At 40.6% G+C, this 17572-nt stretch overlaps 1 protein-coding gene across 4 annotated transcripts in view; it reads left to right on the top strand.

Moving 5' to 3' along the window:
• The window catches only part of LOC124165620 (follistatin-A), a 303111-nt gene that overhangs the window by 12201 nt on the left and 273338 nt on the right, over positions 1-17572 (top strand). For 3 of the 4 annotated variants that reach the window (XM_046543085.1, XM_046543086.1, XM_046543087.1), the window contains exon 1: positions 8081-9652. The exons of the other annotated variant lie outside the window; for it this stretch is intronic. In XM_046543085.1, the coding sequence (XP_046399041.1) occupies positions 9391-9652 (262 nt within the window). In that variant the 5' untranslated portion in view covers positions 8081-9390. Of the gene's footprint in view, positions 1-8080; positions 9653-17572 lie in introns of those variants that run through there. 4 annotated transcript variants of the gene reach the window in all.

The following is a 17572-nucleotide window of genomic DNA, read 5'->3' as shown; positions in this document are numbered from 1 at the left end:
AGGGGGAGCGTTGGAAATATTCCAACAGGAAGATTTAGAGATTTTTTTAAGCGAGAATATTTAAGTGACGTGGGGGAAGATAGAGAGAAAGATAAAGATAGAAGAAGCGATGGTGGAGTAAAAGTAGGCAAGCGTGCGGAAATGCACAATAATACGAAGTTCTACAGTGAAATCAACACTCATTACCGAACAAGAATTTGGAGAATCCATTAGTACGATCGATTAAAAAAGTGAAAGTGGTGAAAGATAGATACGATGACTTTCAGGGCGACTGGTATAGAAGAAGGCACTGACAAAGATGAATAAATTCTATATAAACAGCACTAAATTATTGAAATTGATATAACACATACAGTACTATAATAAGAATCTTAATGCGTAATGAAGGATCTAAGGTTTTCCTGGCGAATGGACTGGAGGAAGAGTTCTCGGGTTTCCATCCGGGTGAATCAACCCGAAGGCGATGAATTCATCCTGGTGAATTCATCGTCTTCGGATGAATTCACCAGGGTGAATTCACCTTTCATTCACCATTAACCATTCAGGGTGAATTCACCAGGGTGAATTCACCCTGAAGACGATGGCAGCCTTCGAAACGTCGGTGCAGAAAAACCCTTGCACCCGGCTGGAAACCCGAGAACTCCTCCCCCATCTTGATGCGTACTTTAAAGTTCAATGTGAGTGCCTGTGGCATCAGCCAATCGTCTCTAGCGGCCAAGTATAGAGTCTTCTGGAGGAAGTCACATGGGATATTGTTGATAATTTCATAAATCCTTGCTTCCAATTGCTCTGGTTTGCGTGATTTTGTACGGTATACCTTATCTTTTGCCCAGCCCCGGAATAAAGTCATATGGTGTCAGGTCTGGACTTCTTGCAGGCCACTCATGAGATCCGCGTCTCCAAAGCCAGCGTCCTGGAAATTTCTCATCCAATCACGCGCGCACGACGTTTTTCAAAGTGAGGTGGTGCGCCATCTTGCATAAAAACAATGCCGTCGATGTTTTCCGAATTAGATACAGTGGGCCCTCTCATAATCAAAACATTATTTGATGACCTATATGTACGCACCTTTTTCATCATGATTATTTCAATACTAGATTTTTTCAGTCAGTAGCGCGGCCAGGAATTTCGTTCAGGGGGGGTCCAAAACCAGGGGGAAATTTTTTGAAAAACAGGGTTTTAAACTAATTTAAATTAGAGGGTTTTTAACTAATTTTAGCACTTTTCGTAATCAAAAAACTTCATTCGTAAAATAAATATTTGTAAGTTCATGATTTTTCAATATATTGTTTTCTTTTATGAAGGAAAATAATTTAGTTTTTGTATTTCGTTGGAGGGGAGAGGGTCCGGAGCCCCCGAATACCCCTGGCTACGCCACTATCTGCAGCTATTTTATCATCATCATCATTAGTCAACAATCCTAAGATTGGTTTGACGCAGCTCTCCATTTCTCTCTCCCATCCGCTAATCTCTTCATAGCTACATATTTATTCTCTTTTACATCCTTTATAACCTGTCCTATATAACTCATTCGGGGCCGTCCCTTGCCCTTTTTCCCTTCCACTTGTCCTTCAACGATTGTCTTCATCAGACCATCGTGCCTCAAAATGTGGCCAACTAAGTTGTCCCTTCTTCTGCTTAATGTTTTTAGGAGGCTTCTCTTTTCTCTTACTCTCCTTAGCACTTCCTGGTTACTCACACGGTCAATCCATTTTATCTTCATCATTCTTCGGTAGCACCACATTTCGAATGCTTCCACTCTTGACTTCTCTGCTGCTGTCAACGTCCAAGCCTCGCTACCATAGAGAAACATACTCCATATGTAGCATCTGATGAATTGTTTCCTTACTTCTATGCTGGTATTTTCAGCTGTAAGAAGATTCTTCTTTTTGTAGAAAGCCCTCTTCGCCTGCGCTATTCTACTGTGTATTTCTTTCTTGCTCCGTCCATCGCTGGTAATTCGGCTTCCCAGGTAAGAGAACTCGTTCACCTCTTCAAGCTTATGCTGTCCTAGGTTGATGTTTGTTTTAGCCTCCTCTCTTTTGCTGCAAACTAATATCTTAGTCTTCTTTTTGTTGATTTTCAGCTGATATCTGGCCATTGTCCTTTCCATGTTTGTCAACGTCTTCTTCAAATCCTTCTCTGTGTCGGCTATGACTGCTATGTCGTCAGCAAATCGCAGCATACTAATTTTTTCTCCGTGGATATTGACACCCGAAGCTTTCTGCTTGATTTCGTTGATGGCTTTCTCAATGTAAACATTAAAAATTTTATAATACTTTTATATACCAGCCACGCTGTAGAAGGGGTAAGAAAGCAAAAAGATGACAATGGCATAGAAAGTCCACAATTTCCTTCACCAGATACGTCCCTTTCTCAGTCGCTTAAACCATCACTGGCACCGTCCTTGAGCCAATCAGTACGCAGAACGCTAACAGCGAATGAAACGTCACGCTTTTCTTGTAATTGAATGGAAGTTGTTAACATAAATAGTGACGGTATAAGTGATGGAAAAAGGGACGGTGGGAATGAACGTGTGATTCAGAAAATGATGGGTCGAGTGATCATTGCTTTGGTCCCTGAAAAGCTATCGCTTGAGACAATGGCGCAGTGAGTTTTGGGGGATAATCCCCAGTGCTCAGAGAATATATTTTTATAAAAATATTTTCATGTGACAAATTTAGGAACTAGTATTAGAGGGACGGATGACTCACATACAAAACATTGAACCATTCACAGAGCTGAAAACTCTCCATCTTGAACCATTTATCTTGGAAAGTTTCTGGGGGAGGGCAGCCGCACTTCCCGCTTACCCTAGCGGTTATTCCATACCCCTTACACCCTCAGCACTAGTTGCGCCTAAAATCCCGCATAGCCTTAATAGGGTGGTTTCCCATTATTTTTTGATTGCCTAAATCGAAAGATTATTACTCCTGTAGTAGGCATTTCATACTTTTAGATTTTTAAATGACGATATCTATTTTTCGCGATTAAATAAAAAGTGAAAATTTTCAAGCGCGTGAAAACGCGCCGGCTAAGTATGAATGCTGGGAAAACTCCGTGTGACGTCGTTCTGGTTCCCGCTGCCGCAAGTGAGGTGACCTTGGGGCGAGGCTTTGAGCACTGATACGACGCAGGATGCTAGCAGGTAGCAGAGTACCCTGCTAGCAGGTAGCGCTTGGCTTAAATAAGGATTATTTATTCCCTATCAAACGAAGGAAACTTTCCGACCTTAGACAATTGTAATAAGTGATTATTAAGAGATGTTTCCCTGAGCTCTGTGACTCATGCATGCTTTGGTTATATCAGACGTTGTAAAACTCCTATCCTCTCGTGTAGAAACTAGGTCCCTGTGACGTCGCCTGGAGTGGCATTGCATGGGCGCCAATCTGACCTTTTTCAAATAAGGATAAAATTGACATTTGCCATTCGTCTAAACTGGTATTTCTAAAACCAAATTAATGGCATATTATGAATACACTAACGGCGGGTAACGAATCGCAATCACTGCCTTTCGTTTTCTTTGATGAAGGAAACTACCCTCTTCACGGACACAGGCAAAAAAACAACCTCTACCCATTAGGAAACCGGTATAGTATGGTATTTGGAGGACGCGAACAGCTGAGGTCATTTGCGCCGTGAGGGAAGGGTAGGTGAAGGAGGGTGGAGAGAAACCCGGCGTCGGCGTTAGCCCACTCTTAAGGCCGTTTTACACGGTACACGGAATTACGCAGGTTAGAGCTGCATTAATTTCTAAAATGGCGTGGAATTGCGCGAATGCACGAACGAAATTAGAACAGGGGCTATTTTGCCGTCTCGCATCCACGCATTCTCGCATGTGTTCTAGCAGTTCACCGCTTTACACGACGCAATTTTGATTGCGCCTTCACACGTACGTCAGACTGCGCAATTCCGTCGGGGGAGCACGGCTTAACGTCCGCCGGACAGATTGTTGTGCTTGAAATATCCTCCACACAACAATATAACGTGGACCAGTCATTCTCTGAAAAATATCAGCCACCGCTGGGATTTGAACCCGAGCCCACAGGGTCTCAACGGCCTTAAAGGCCGTTTTACACGGGGCACGGAATGGCGCAAGTTAGAGCTGCATTAATTGCTAAAATGGCGTGGAATTGCGCGAATGCATGAACGAAATTAGAACAAGTGCTACTTTGCCGTCTCGTATCCACGCATTCTCGCATGTGTTCTAGCAATTCACCGCTTTATACGACGCAATTTTGATTGCGCTTTCGCACGCGCGTCAGATTGCGCAATTTCGTGTACCGTGTAAAACTGCCTTTACGAAAGACGCCAGGGGGAGCACGGCTTAACGTCCGCCGGACAGATTGTTGTGCTTGAAATATCCTCCACACAACAATATAACGTGGACCAGTCATTCTCTGAAAAATATCAGCCACCGCTGGGATTTGAACCCGAGCCCACAGGGTGGGAATCCGATACTCTAGACACTACACCAACCCGATCCCCCAATTGGAAACCTAACCTCTTCCGTGATAAAGGGTGAGGGGTGAGAGAGGAATGAGAATACAAGATGATATTAAGGGTATGAGGAGGAAAGGAAAGGGCGGTAAGTGATTTATAAAAAGAGGCGAGGAGCCAGGAAAAGGATGCAGAGAGAAGAGTATAAAATGAATGTTAAGAAAAAGTGCTCCTATAATAATTACAAAAGGTACAGCATAAATGTTCAGAACATTATATGTGAAAGATTTAGTGGGAAAAAGGGAGTGGAAATACAAAGTTATCATAAAACAATTGTGTTCTTCCAGCAATTTACATATAGTTGGAAATTTCAAAATGTTGTATTCGCGATTTTTTGTCGTTGGGGTACATCAATAGTGATGTTTATAAACAAAATTTTCACGACCCAAACCACTCAATGAACAAATTAACGAATGACAATAATGGGGAACATGCACAATTTTTTTTGAAGCAGTAGAATAAAAAGGTCCGTACCTCAAATATACTCGCCGAAAATTTCGCGGATGAACAATGTTTTTCAGCTGAGTTATGAGCCTCCAAAAATAAATCTTCATCGGCTGCTTGAAAACACGACGTCATTGGACCGTGACGTCACGAGACGGTATCAACTGATTACAGACTGTGGAAGTGGATAGAAAATCGGTATATGCAGGGTTTCAAACGCAACTTTGGAGAAAATAATGCTGTTTTAACGTCAAACGGCAAATTGTGAATATTTTGGGTTACCAAGGCGTTGTTGAAACAAATAATGGGGATTGTTTTTGGAGATTTGGAGAGATTAAATGAAAATAAGTTGATTGCAGATTGTGGTCTATGTTACACACCTACATCATTTTCTTAGTGGAACAAGTGTATTGCAGTATGGATACTCAATAGAAAATCGTAAGAAAACCATATCAATCGTGTACAGTTCCCTGTAGCTCAAGTATCTCTATTTTCTCGCCGGAGAAGGTTTTTGCTCGTGTCCCAATGGACAAAAATAAGAGAAGAAAGTCGTTGATGACCTACAGAATGGAGTTAAATGCTTTAACTACCTTGTCAACGGGATATTTCTCAAAGCAAGTACAATCTTGAATCAGGGTCACCGTAGGGTTGTATTGATCGCTAGTTTTTCTCGGATGGCCACCAAATTTAGGATGTATCACTTATTTCACTTTGTAAACAACCCTGGAAATGTACCTATGAGTCTGCCCATTGTAGGATTGAATATATAGGTAGGTGGCTATTAACGAGAATAAATATTGATTATGACTAAAACACGGTGAAAAATTAGAGATGTACGAGAAATATGAGGCTTTTGGCAAGGTTAATTCACTATGTATTACTGTGATACCCATAACGTCCGTGGCATGTCAACGCAAAACCTACAATATCGACTCATTTTGGATCTCAACTCCGGTCGATTGGGAAAACTATGTAAGCTCTGATTGCTAGGATACTAAGTAAACACACAAGATGAATTTTCAGCTGGCAATGGATGTATTTAATCTTACTGGGTAATAAACAAATACATATTTAAAAAAGTTCGTAATATAATTTTATTAATCGTAATAATTACCTACCATCTTGCTTCTACTACACGCATCGCGGTAGTTACGAAGCAATCCCTGTTTTTTTTTCAGAAAATCAGCCGCCATAAAGGAGTCAATGAAAAGTAAACTGACGTATAGTTCCTTCATAAATCCCTCTGAAGTCAATTTGTCCTTTGAGGAAACTACTACAAAGCTAAGCGATGATTTTTATTTCGATATCTTGCATTAAGGCTCTACCGCTCAACTCCCTTAGCGAAGTGAATGGTGTACCATGCGATGACGTCAGAAGGCGTTTCAGGTCACGTGACTTCAAGTGATATTCGAGCACTTTTAATTAGCATTTAATAACGTTTGTTGAGTTCTAGGAGAGTTTTGGCTTGTATATTTGGACTCGTGAGAAAATTGTCTATTCAATAAGACTTACTAGTGTGATGGACGAATTTCATGCAAGTTCCCCAATAACGAAGAAAAGAAAAACTCTTTGGACAGAAGTTGAATATCGTTTGGAAATTTATCGAGCGGCTAAGGGCGCACGTAATAAATTTACTTGCTATGCAAAAACTGTTAGAGACGAAAAGTTTGAAAAATAATAGGACAAAAACCTTATTTAAATCTGGAAAATATAAGAATATTAGGTTGCTTCTTTCATAGGTTCACTCGTATTTGTAAAAGTATCTAACAATTGCACAAATTACCGCAGAAATATGAAAAAATTCTACGTGAAAGAATTAGGGAGAAAAATGGTGGAAAATTATATGCTTAATATAAAAGAATTGTGTCAGTAATTCATAGGGTAATGGTAGGAAAATTTCAAGATTCTGTATTGGAGATAAAGAAAAGAATATAACTTTGCTAGGTTCAATTGTATACACATATTCAGGTGAATAAAGCTATATTATTTTTTTTATCATTATCATCCAAAGCTCAACTTCGTGAAATTTGATTTAACGTAACATTATGAAATGAAAAACTTTTTTGCATTCCAACAATTTATCTAAATTGGTGGGATACAGCAAGGTTTTTCATTCCATCAACGTTTATATCCTGTTGTTTTCCACGATGGAAAATATTCACATAGTTAAGCCTGGGGTTATCAGTTACGCAAGTAATTCTGTTTCAATTAAAACCACGAACGAACGAAACCCCACCTTTCTTTCATGATAACATTGTGCTATCGAAACGAGAAGAGGTGATCGAGAAGAGGTGATAGAGAAGAGACTTAGAGGAGTACATACGAGGATGAACACAAAGGAAAACAACCGCTTCACACACTGACAAACATAACTTCTGAATTGGTGGGATACAACAAGGTTTTTCATTCCATCAACTTTTATATCATGTAGTCCTCCATTGTGGAAAAGATTCACATAGTTAAGTTATCTGAAGCCTGAAGTTATCAGTTACCCAAGTAATTCTATTTCAATTAAAACTACGAAAAATAACACGAGCAAAACCCCGCCATTCTTTTATGATAACCGTGTGTTATCGAAACGAAAAGAGGTGATCGAGAAGAGACTTAGAGGAGTGCATAGGAGGATGAACACAAAGAAAAACAACCCCTCCACACACACTGACAAACCCAACTTCTCCCCGGAGAGAGAAAGAGGGAGGAATGGGATAAGAGGAGGGGGAGGAGGCGTTGATCGTGTGTGAGGCGGGAGTGGCTGGCTGCGTCTGGCTGGCTGCGCTCATGCGTGCGAATGTGTGCGTGAGCGTGTGTTTGGGATTTTTCACGTCGGCCTTGCGAGGTCGGCTCGGCACTCCGTGGGGAGAGGGGGGGGGGGGAGGAGAGTAATGGGGGTGGGGGAAAGAGGAGGGGTAAACAGGGAAGGGAGGGGGGACTGTATAGGGGAAGGGGTAGGGTGGGTGGGGGGGGCAGAGAGAGAGTCTCTTGTCAGAGAGTATAAGACGGAGGAGGAGGCAGACGACCTGAAGCGGGGTGGGGCGGTGTTCGGGGGGGGGGTTTGAGTTTGGATCCGGAGTAGGGGCGGCAGGGGGGGGGGGGAAGGGTGAGGAAGAGCGAACGAAAAAGAAAGAGATGTATAGAGAGTAGGAGAGAGGGACACCACACAAACTGTTCGTCTTGAATGAGTGCCGGCAGCCCGACTTCAGTGAGATCAGCGCGTGCCGCCTCCTCCGTGAGCGACTGTTGAGATAGCACCGCGCCGGCAAGGACGTCCCCGAAAGAGGACCCCCGAAGTGGGAGAGAGACGCCGAGGTCCGTCGACCCCTCCCCGAGCAACTGGTCCTCATAAGCAGACAGGGATCACCCTCGGCCGAATCTTCCTCGACTGCCGGGGCCGGGTGTGACATCCTCCCCGGAAACACCGGGGCGAAGTGTCTGGATCCACTTCGGTCAAGAGAGTTAGTTCGGCAGCGACCGACGCGGGGTTCTGCCCTCACGGACGATCTGAGGAGTTGAGGTACCGGAGGGAGATTAAGCAGATCTAGTGCAGTTTTTCCCGCTAGGGTCAACCAGATCGCCAAAAGAAACATTTCCTGACTATCGAGTGCAGTTAACACGAGATTTCAGTGCCGTAAAAACTAACTTTTTCACTAAGAAAATCTAGTGCAGTTTTACCCGCTAGGGCCAACCACATAACTGAGGGACATTAACGAACTTATTTTCGAAAATCGAGTGAAATAGCTAATTAACACGAGGTTTTAGTTCGGCGCAATTAGCGTTTTGATCTAGAAAATCTTGTGCAGTTTTTTTTATTCGATAGGGCCAGCCAGAGGCATTGAGGAAATTGATCGCAGTTGCTAATTAACACGAGGTTTTACTGCCGGAAAATCAGCGTTTTGACAGAACAGTGGAAGATAACAGTTAGTTTGTAAAATCCAGTGCAGTTTCATTTACTCAACTGGTCAGCTCACAGAAAGACATTGAAGAACATTTTTCGACAGTCGAGTGCAGTTCTATCCTATTGGCAAGAACGTTGTGCTTTGGAGTGTAGTAAGATTAAAATCAGCGCTGACATTTGCTGTGCCGTTCTCTGTAGGTAGCCGAAGGGCTAGCATATTTACAAACAATCGTGTGTGGTATTCCAATAGGAAAAATCACCGTATTGTGGGACTTGAGTAAGATATATTTCTGCCCTGACAATAGTGTATCAGACTGAAAATTAGAGCAACAAGTGACCCTTTTGAAAAAAAATACAAAAGAATAAATAAACAAGGACGTGAATTGAGAAAATTCTCACCTCCACTTGAACGTCATCATAGACGGGAGAGAGTAGAGTATACGACACTATACCGACCCACTGGGCTTGCTGTTTACTCCCTCGCCAAGTCTAGTTGAACACTCGGCATAGTAAGTTACTCGCGTCGCCTAAGCCGGCGCGAAGAGGGCGGGGCTATGTCAGTGGAGGTGGTCGGCAGCCGCGGGGGGTCTCGCGGGGTAAGCGTCGGACGGTGCCCCGGCGAGGGCCGGAGGAGAGGCCGACCGACCGCGGAGAGAAGCTGCGTCCCGACGGAGAAGGCGGAGGGCTTCGCCGGCGAGACGGCTACGGACGGCGTCACCCATGCAACCGGCGAGGGAGCGCTTTGCGGCCGGAGCAGCCCTCTCCACCTGTCCCTGGTCGCCGTTCTCCTCGTTCTCTGGGCCACGCCTTCGCTCGGTGAGTCCACTTTCAGGCGGGCGGAGGAAAAAGAGATCTCGGGCTATGTTACAAGTGGGCGCCGAGGACATATACGCCGGAGGCGGCGGCGGCATCGTCCTACCGTTTTTCTCGCCGAGCTGCCGCGACAGCGTAGATGGTGCAACATAACTACCAAATAAGAGAAACAGTGTTAGATCTGAGCTTTAAGCGGCCTTTCTCCACATTCGTTGCGGCTTTCGGGCGTTCTTCCGAGTAGTGTGATAGTAATCTGAGGTTTCAGGCGAGATGGAGTGGAAACGTGACATAATGAAGAAGCAGGAGCAATTTCCACAATTTTAAATTTATTGGTACTACCGGTTTCGCTTTACAGTACCTGATGATGCTGTAAAGCGCAACCGGCAGTACCAATAAATTTAAAATTGTAGAAATTGCTCCTGCTTCTTCATTAGTGTGATAGCTTCTCAAGCCATCCTGCTGGCGTCTTCAGGTCAAAAGCCACTTCTATTTCTTTTAAAAAGTTGTCACTCTCTAATTTTTTCAATGTAGTTCGCATCAAGTGAGGACGTGCGAGGTTAGAAGTCCCTTCTGACTTAAACGCCAGCAGGATGGTTGGAGAAACTGTCGCCTTTAGATAGAACCACGCGGAGGAACACCCGAAAGCCGTTACTAAAAATGGCATTACTTTCCAGGAGGGGATTCCAATTTTATCACAGCTGCTATAATCCTTCGTAGGAGAATAATGGGAATATTTCTATAAAAAAGTTTTCATTTTCTAATTGTTTTTATATAGTCTGCATCAAATACGAAAAGTGTGAGGTGTGTCAGTCTATATATATATCCTCAGGCGGCGATGATACGAGGCATATTTGTACATATCCACAGGTGACGATGATGAGAACTGTATCGAAAACGATAGAAATAATTTTTATCGGAAAATTGCCTTTTCTATCGATATATTATTGGATATCCATCTTATCAAGCCTGGAATCACTCATTTTAATACAGCCCTTTACAAATATCATTGGTGATAGTTTGCAGGTAAAGTAGCTTTAGGTTAATGAAAGAGATATTCAATATTATTGTCACCCTCAGAGGCAAAAAGAATATATTTGATGCGGTCTTTTACGAATAATTCCGACTAATAACTTGCGAGAGGAATACCTCCTACAAACATACATTTGTCCTTCTCACTTCCACTTCGGTACTTGAAATGATAAAAATAAAATTCAACCCGTCTTAAACTCATCAACCACTAAAAAAATCCCGGCAGAAGAAAAGAGAGAGTAAAATAATGACATCATCGTAATAGATCGCTAGCGATCTTTCGTGGAACTGTTATAATAACAATCATATTAAGAAAAGAATTTGAAAATAAACTATTCACCGGAAACGGGATAGAATGTACACACGCAACTTTCGAGCCTTTGACAATAACATAAAACAAGTTCTACGAGCATAATATCATTAGCATAAAATGATTATTTTTGCATCAAATTTGCTGAACTGTTTTTGTAACCAGTTTCAGGTACTCTTTTTCTAAGACGTAAAGAAAATATGTTCGTAATACTCTGATACACTTTGTACTTCATTCCATCTGATTTGTTCGCTGCGGCTGTATTTAAATCAATGTATTATTTCTAAGTTATTTTTAAGGGACTTGGTTTTCGCAGTTTTTACAAAATGCGAAGGATCTTTTATGAAAACTGCGAAAAACTTGCGCTGATTGCCCGTCAGCGCGGTGAGCGAATAAGCTACAGAGACGGCCCACGCTTATCACGGACTGCATCAGATACAGTAGATTCCGTTTAATGGGTCCACCGGTTACTTGGGGCAACCGCTTAATTGGGGCAGATCTTGAAGAGTAGAAACCAATAGAGGAATATCCCAGAGTATTCTCAGCTTAATTGGGACAACATGCCGCTTTATTGGGCCATGACTCGGCGACATAGACTATATTCGTGACGAAATTAATTTTTTTTTTCAGAATGCTATTTTTTTATATTTTCCTCCTGTGATTTACTCTCATTTTTCACAAATGTTCCTATTTTTACCCTATTTCGATAAGCTCTTGTTATACTATCCGCAAGAGGATAGGACTTTTCATTAATAGGACTAAACAATTAGTAAAAAACATTCATTAAGGGTCACCCAAAATATTTTTAACTAAATTGTCATAAATCTTAAAAATTATAATAAATTACCTAAACTCGCTGATTTATTAATCAAATTAATAGTTTAATAAAATTATGTTGTATTATAAACATTCTTTCTATCATTTCAACGTTTCTTTATGCCCATATCAGGATAGTTCGCCTAATTGGGGCAGCCACTTAGTTGGGGGAAAGTGCACGAGTCCCGATATGTCCCTATTAGCCGGAATCTTCTGTACTTGGAGGAGATGAGCCGCCGAGATCACCGTTTGGATATTAAGAGGTCGAGCGAGAGAAAATCCGACGGTCCACACCGTGAAATCGCCGTCTCCTTAAAAAAAAAAACGACCCGCCCCACGGCATTCTTTTATTTTTTCTGTCGCCGCGCCCGCGTCACTTGACAGTTGACGAGGCGCGCATAGGTGTTCTACCGATCGATGCTCGTAATCCCATTAGGGTCGGATGTTTTGTCACCTTCGTCGAGCATGCAACGACTCACGAAGCAGAGGAATTGCGGTCGGAAATTGGGATGACTGCATACCTACTGAGCCCCCGATTTTTTCAGAATGACAAATTTTCTTATGTTTAGCTCATGAGAGGATTCTTCCTTCCACCGAGAGATGGAGGAAAGCCAGGACAAAGATTGATGAATATACTTACAAGTTTTCTTTTCAACATTTTGATTTCGCATAACGCATTCAAATGAAGTCCCTTAAAATTATTACCATACTATGCTTACACCAATATATACTTATTCCACTATAATAATACCACTCTGTGCATCGCTAATGTGAGCTATCAGTAAGATTTCTTAATTTACAGGAAAAAGTGTTAACTTTACCCTATATTTTTAATTTATTCTGATTTCATAAGTAATGGAGTACGCGAAAGCTAAATTTTTGACATAATGAGGTCACTCATATTTCATGTAACTCTTTGCATATGAATATAATACGAATGAACTTTTTAAGCGACTCTATTCGGCATTCTCGCAAGTACGATGGCAAGGAAACACTATTTATCCCTCATGGAAAATGAAAAATTTATTGAATATTGCCGTGTAATGATAATAAGGGACATCACCTTTCAAAAATTTATGGTCGGCATTTTCAAAATTTGGTATCTCACCTGGAATCAATCGCAAATAAATTTGACTAAAATTGCAGTTTGGAAAAGGATTTACTGAAATTATGAATTAATTTGAGAAGTATCTTTTTGCACAAAAGCGTCGAGTATCAATTGGAATGTACTACAAATTAAAGTTGTCTTTTCCTTCTAATCGTTCAACAAAACCTACGAATTCCGTGAGGCAAGAGTAAACAGCTAGAAATCTGAATTATACGACCACAATACCTTTAATATTTTATGCTTCTAATAAAAATCCATCAATTGTCTATGAATGGTTGGTAATACATTCAAGCCCTACTTATAAGAAAGATTATTTACCTACTCTTTTCAAGTGCACATAGAGTATTTGATTTTTCGGGAAAATTTCACGAGGGAGAGGCATTCGGAATCATATTCGTCTGCAGTGACATCTTAAACATAAGAGAATGAAAATAATAAAAAATGGCCATTATTTTTCCGACTTAAGACTCTTAAACGTAATAATAATGGAAAAAACCTTCAATTTCTGCAACAATTATTTAGAACTACATATTTGTGCACGATTACCTGAAACTGGTTACGAATACAGTTTTTCAAAATTGACAATAAAATTATAATTTTAGCAAAATTCTTTTCTGTTATAAAGTAGAACAAATTTTTAAAATTACCAAATCCCACTCAGTACACCGTTGGTGTAATCTATCAGTAGGTATACTCATTTTCATTATACAGGAAAAAATGTTAATCATACCCCAAAAGTTTCACTTATTCGGTTTCATTAAATAATCGACCGCACGAAAGCAAAATTATAATGAGGTAATTCATTTTTCATTTAATTATAACTCGCCATTTGTAATTATAATATGAATGAACTTTTAGCGACTCAATTGAGCATTTTCGCCAATACGAAGTCAATACACCTTATCTCTCAATTGAATTGGAAAATTTATTAAGGAACTCCGTAATACAATAATTAATTTAAAGGGATATCACATTCCGTAAATTCATGGTCGCCGTTTTAAAAAGTCTATGCCTTACTTAGGACTGATAACAAATAAATTTGGCTAAATTTGCAGGGTGAAAAAGATTTTTACTGAAATGATGAACTTATAATTGGAAATTTTTTTGCACAAAAGCGTTGACTATAAATTCGCATGTATTTCGCAGTAAAGGTATATTCTCCATTTTATCTTAAAAAAAACTAACTAAATAACTAACTATGACGAGACTAACTATTCATGAGTGCTTACTAGCTCGTATGGTCAGTACTACCGTTAAAGTATTCCGATGACGAAAAATTAAAATTATCAAATTTGAGATACGGATGAATGTTATCAACGGTCTGATTTATGCATTCTGAAAATTCAAGATCATAGCATCATTTTTTGCGGGTTATCCTCACATAAAAATGCCGGTTGAGCGAAAGGTATTTGTCCTCTTAACTGGGTTGCTCAAACCGCAAACTCTACGTGCTCCTTCATGCCCACTTGGGGGCACCTTCCCGAGACGATTTCTTTGCCCGCAGTGACATGGACGGCTGAGTACGAGAATTCGGACGCCTAGCCCTGAAAGCAAGGTTTAAACGCTCAAATTGAATGCTACGCTCGCAACTTACTGCAATCATCACAGAAGTATTCAAAGAGTGCCAAAATGATTCATCTGGCTTATTCATACTCCGCAGAATTTGCCTGTCTAGGGAGATAAGAAAGTCCGTTTACCATACAGAGCCAAAAGTTGCCTTATTCCGAACTTTACCCATAAACCAACTTTCCTGACCGAGAGAGTTCAAACTTTGCAAATTTCTGATATGTCAGCGGTGATAGGTCGTCTCTCGAATCTTAATTACGTATATAGTTATATTTTTCTGATACTTATAGGGAGAAAACGTTGATTTGTTTAAAAAAAAGTTGTTTTCTACTCTTAGAGGCATGTAAAAAGCACAACTGACAATACCAAAAACCAAAATTAAAGTTCACTTTCAAGTTTCAGTGAAGTATGAATCAGCAGAAAAACAATGCTACAGAATCATAACTTCCCTCTTTGTCGTACACCTAGAATATATTGCACCTAGCAGGAATATCACACGCAAAGTCCACACACCCAGTGGTGTAAGTAGGAATGTGCTTTCCGTTCCGGGGAGGGGATAGGTCAACGACAAATTAAAAAATAATGACATGCCTGGAAATAAATTTTACATCATTTTATCACTAAAGATTTAACTTTAAGCACATGGAGTCATTACATGTCAGAACTAGACAATAGCTTTAAATTATTTTTTAATCCTCTGAGGCTTTGGGGGGAGGGATCTATTCCCTCATCCCCCCATAGTTACACCACTGCCCACACCAGGTCGGAACAACTAGCAACTGATCAATTGGGGAGTACAGATATACCGATTAGTGGACCTTTCTTCGACCCTTTCTGACGATAATAGAATGTGCGGGATACGTATGCCACCAATTCATCATCATCATTAGTCAAAAACCTAAGCTGTCCAATATGACTCATTCAGGGCCTTCCCTTGCCCTTCTTTCCATCCACCTGTCCTACAACGATTGTCTCCATCAGGCTATCATTCATCAAAACGTGGCCAACTAAGTTCTTGCGTCTATTCCTTAAAGTTATTAGAAGAATTCTCTTTGCTCCCACTGTTCTTAGCACTTCCTCATTTACTGATTCGATCGATCCATTTTACTTCCATAAACAATCTCAATAAGAAGTACATGATGGTGAATTCAGAACGTCTCGTGATGGCGAAAGTGAACAAAAATATATATTCTGAACGTAAAACAAAGGAAAAGAAAAACATTCCCATTATCTCTGGTTGGCGAGAAAATATAATTTGCATGGGTTTCGAATCCTTCCTTATAAATTATACAATGAAAAATAGAAATTTAAAGCTACATTCTTTTGCTACGCAATGTGATCAATGTTGTGGCACTTACGAAATATTCATTATAAATTGATTCCTTCTGCGATAAAAGTTGAACTACTTCCAAGGTTTCCTGCCTTGATATCTAAAAAAGAAACTTTAAAATGGAATACCACACAGTTTAAAATGAGGTAAAGAATTGAACTAATTCAACTTCAAAATATGATGTGATACTACTTTTCACTTTTCCACGTAAAACTTCATTTCACCTGTGTCAACATGTTTCACTGCACTGCAGCATTATGAAGACTGAGATGATAAGGTGTTTTTTTGGCTTTTGTCAATTTGAGTCCTGATAATGTTGGAGTGCAGTGAAACATGTTGACTCAGGTGAAATAAAGTTTTATGTGGAAAAGTGCAAAGTAGTATCACTTAATATCTTGTGATGGATCTCTACAAGCTATCTGCCTCTTCCATTTAATTCATTTATTCAACTTCGCCTCCCATAATGTGCGCATCTACATACGACTACGTGAGGACGATGCTGTATACTTGGTGGATGTGGTCAAGAGAGAAAAATTTAGGAGAAAAAGAAAATGGAAATATATGCGTGATGAGGCTTGGGAGGAGGAAAAAAAAGAGGTGGGCAGGAGGGAAGCGAAATGACGACGGAAGCAACTCCCCCTCTCAAGCCCCCCCCCCCCCCCCCAAACAACACACACTCATTTACGACACCTCTCGAGTATTCGAATCGTCCTCGGAATTTTGATGATGGACGGAGCAGTACTCGGAAGTTACGGGCGAACAACATTTTCCACACAGTTGAGAGGATGCAGAGTGGGCGTCGGAGAGAGGAAAGGTCCGCGTCCTCTTTCCGGGAATGGTCGGGAGAGATTTCGAGAGGTCCGCACGGTTCCCAGAAGAGAACCAGCAAAGGAAACGATGATGACACGAGTGGGCCTGAATTTTTCTTCTGAGCGGATCTTCCCATGAATAATTATACCCAAGAGAATAAATGAAACTGTTGTCACAATACACCAACGGATGAAGTTTACCATGAGAAAATATTTGACTTAGCCAGGATTCGAACCCGGATCTCCCGATTGCCGGTCAGGTGTGTTAACCAGTTACACCAACAAGACATTTTCTCAGAGCGATCTACGGGATGGGTTTTACCGAACAAGATGTTGACTTCACAAGTCCACACTGTGGCACATGTGGCGAGGGTCGTGCTTACTAAGCCACTGTCGGGGTGAAAAGCCGTGGTCTTCGACAATGAATTTCAAAGCACTGCGGGAGCAAGTGACTTTGTACGCAGTCACGCGCGCGGGTGCAAAGTTAAATAATAATTATTATAATAATTAACTCATTTATTGCTATAGGAGTTTTAACTCCTTTGGAACATAGAAATTGTTAAAGTGGTGAGCAGTACAATTAACATAGTAAACTGGAATTAACATGGTAAAACTGGAAAAGAATAATTTGATTGCTGAGCATTTCATTGCTCTCTTATATAAAAAAGTGGTATAAGTAATTGTGTTTATCCAGGAAAAACTTTAAAATAATAATTTCTTTTTCTAATAGAAAAACGAACATTAAACATACCAAGAAATAAATAACACAACCTTAAAAAAGGAAATTTAGCTTAACAAATGAAACAAGAAATAGATCACTACTTCTAACACAACAATAGATATTGATCACATCAATGAGCAGATAAATGATTATTAAATTACATGATCAGAGTTCATGGGTAGCAAGAAAGTAGGTGGGTGACAATCCTTTTCTTAAATATTTCCTGTGATGCAC

Source organism: Ischnura elegans, chromosome 9, assembly GCF_921293095.1.
Source record: "Ischnura elegans chromosome 9, ioIscEleg1.1, whole genome shotgun sequence".
Lineage (NCBI taxonomy): Eukaryota > Metazoa > Arthropoda > Insecta > Odonata > Coenagrionidae > Ischnura > Ischnura elegans.
The sequence above is the reverse complement of the archived record's forward strand: the minus strand, read 5'-3'. Positions and strand labels throughout refer to the sequence as shown.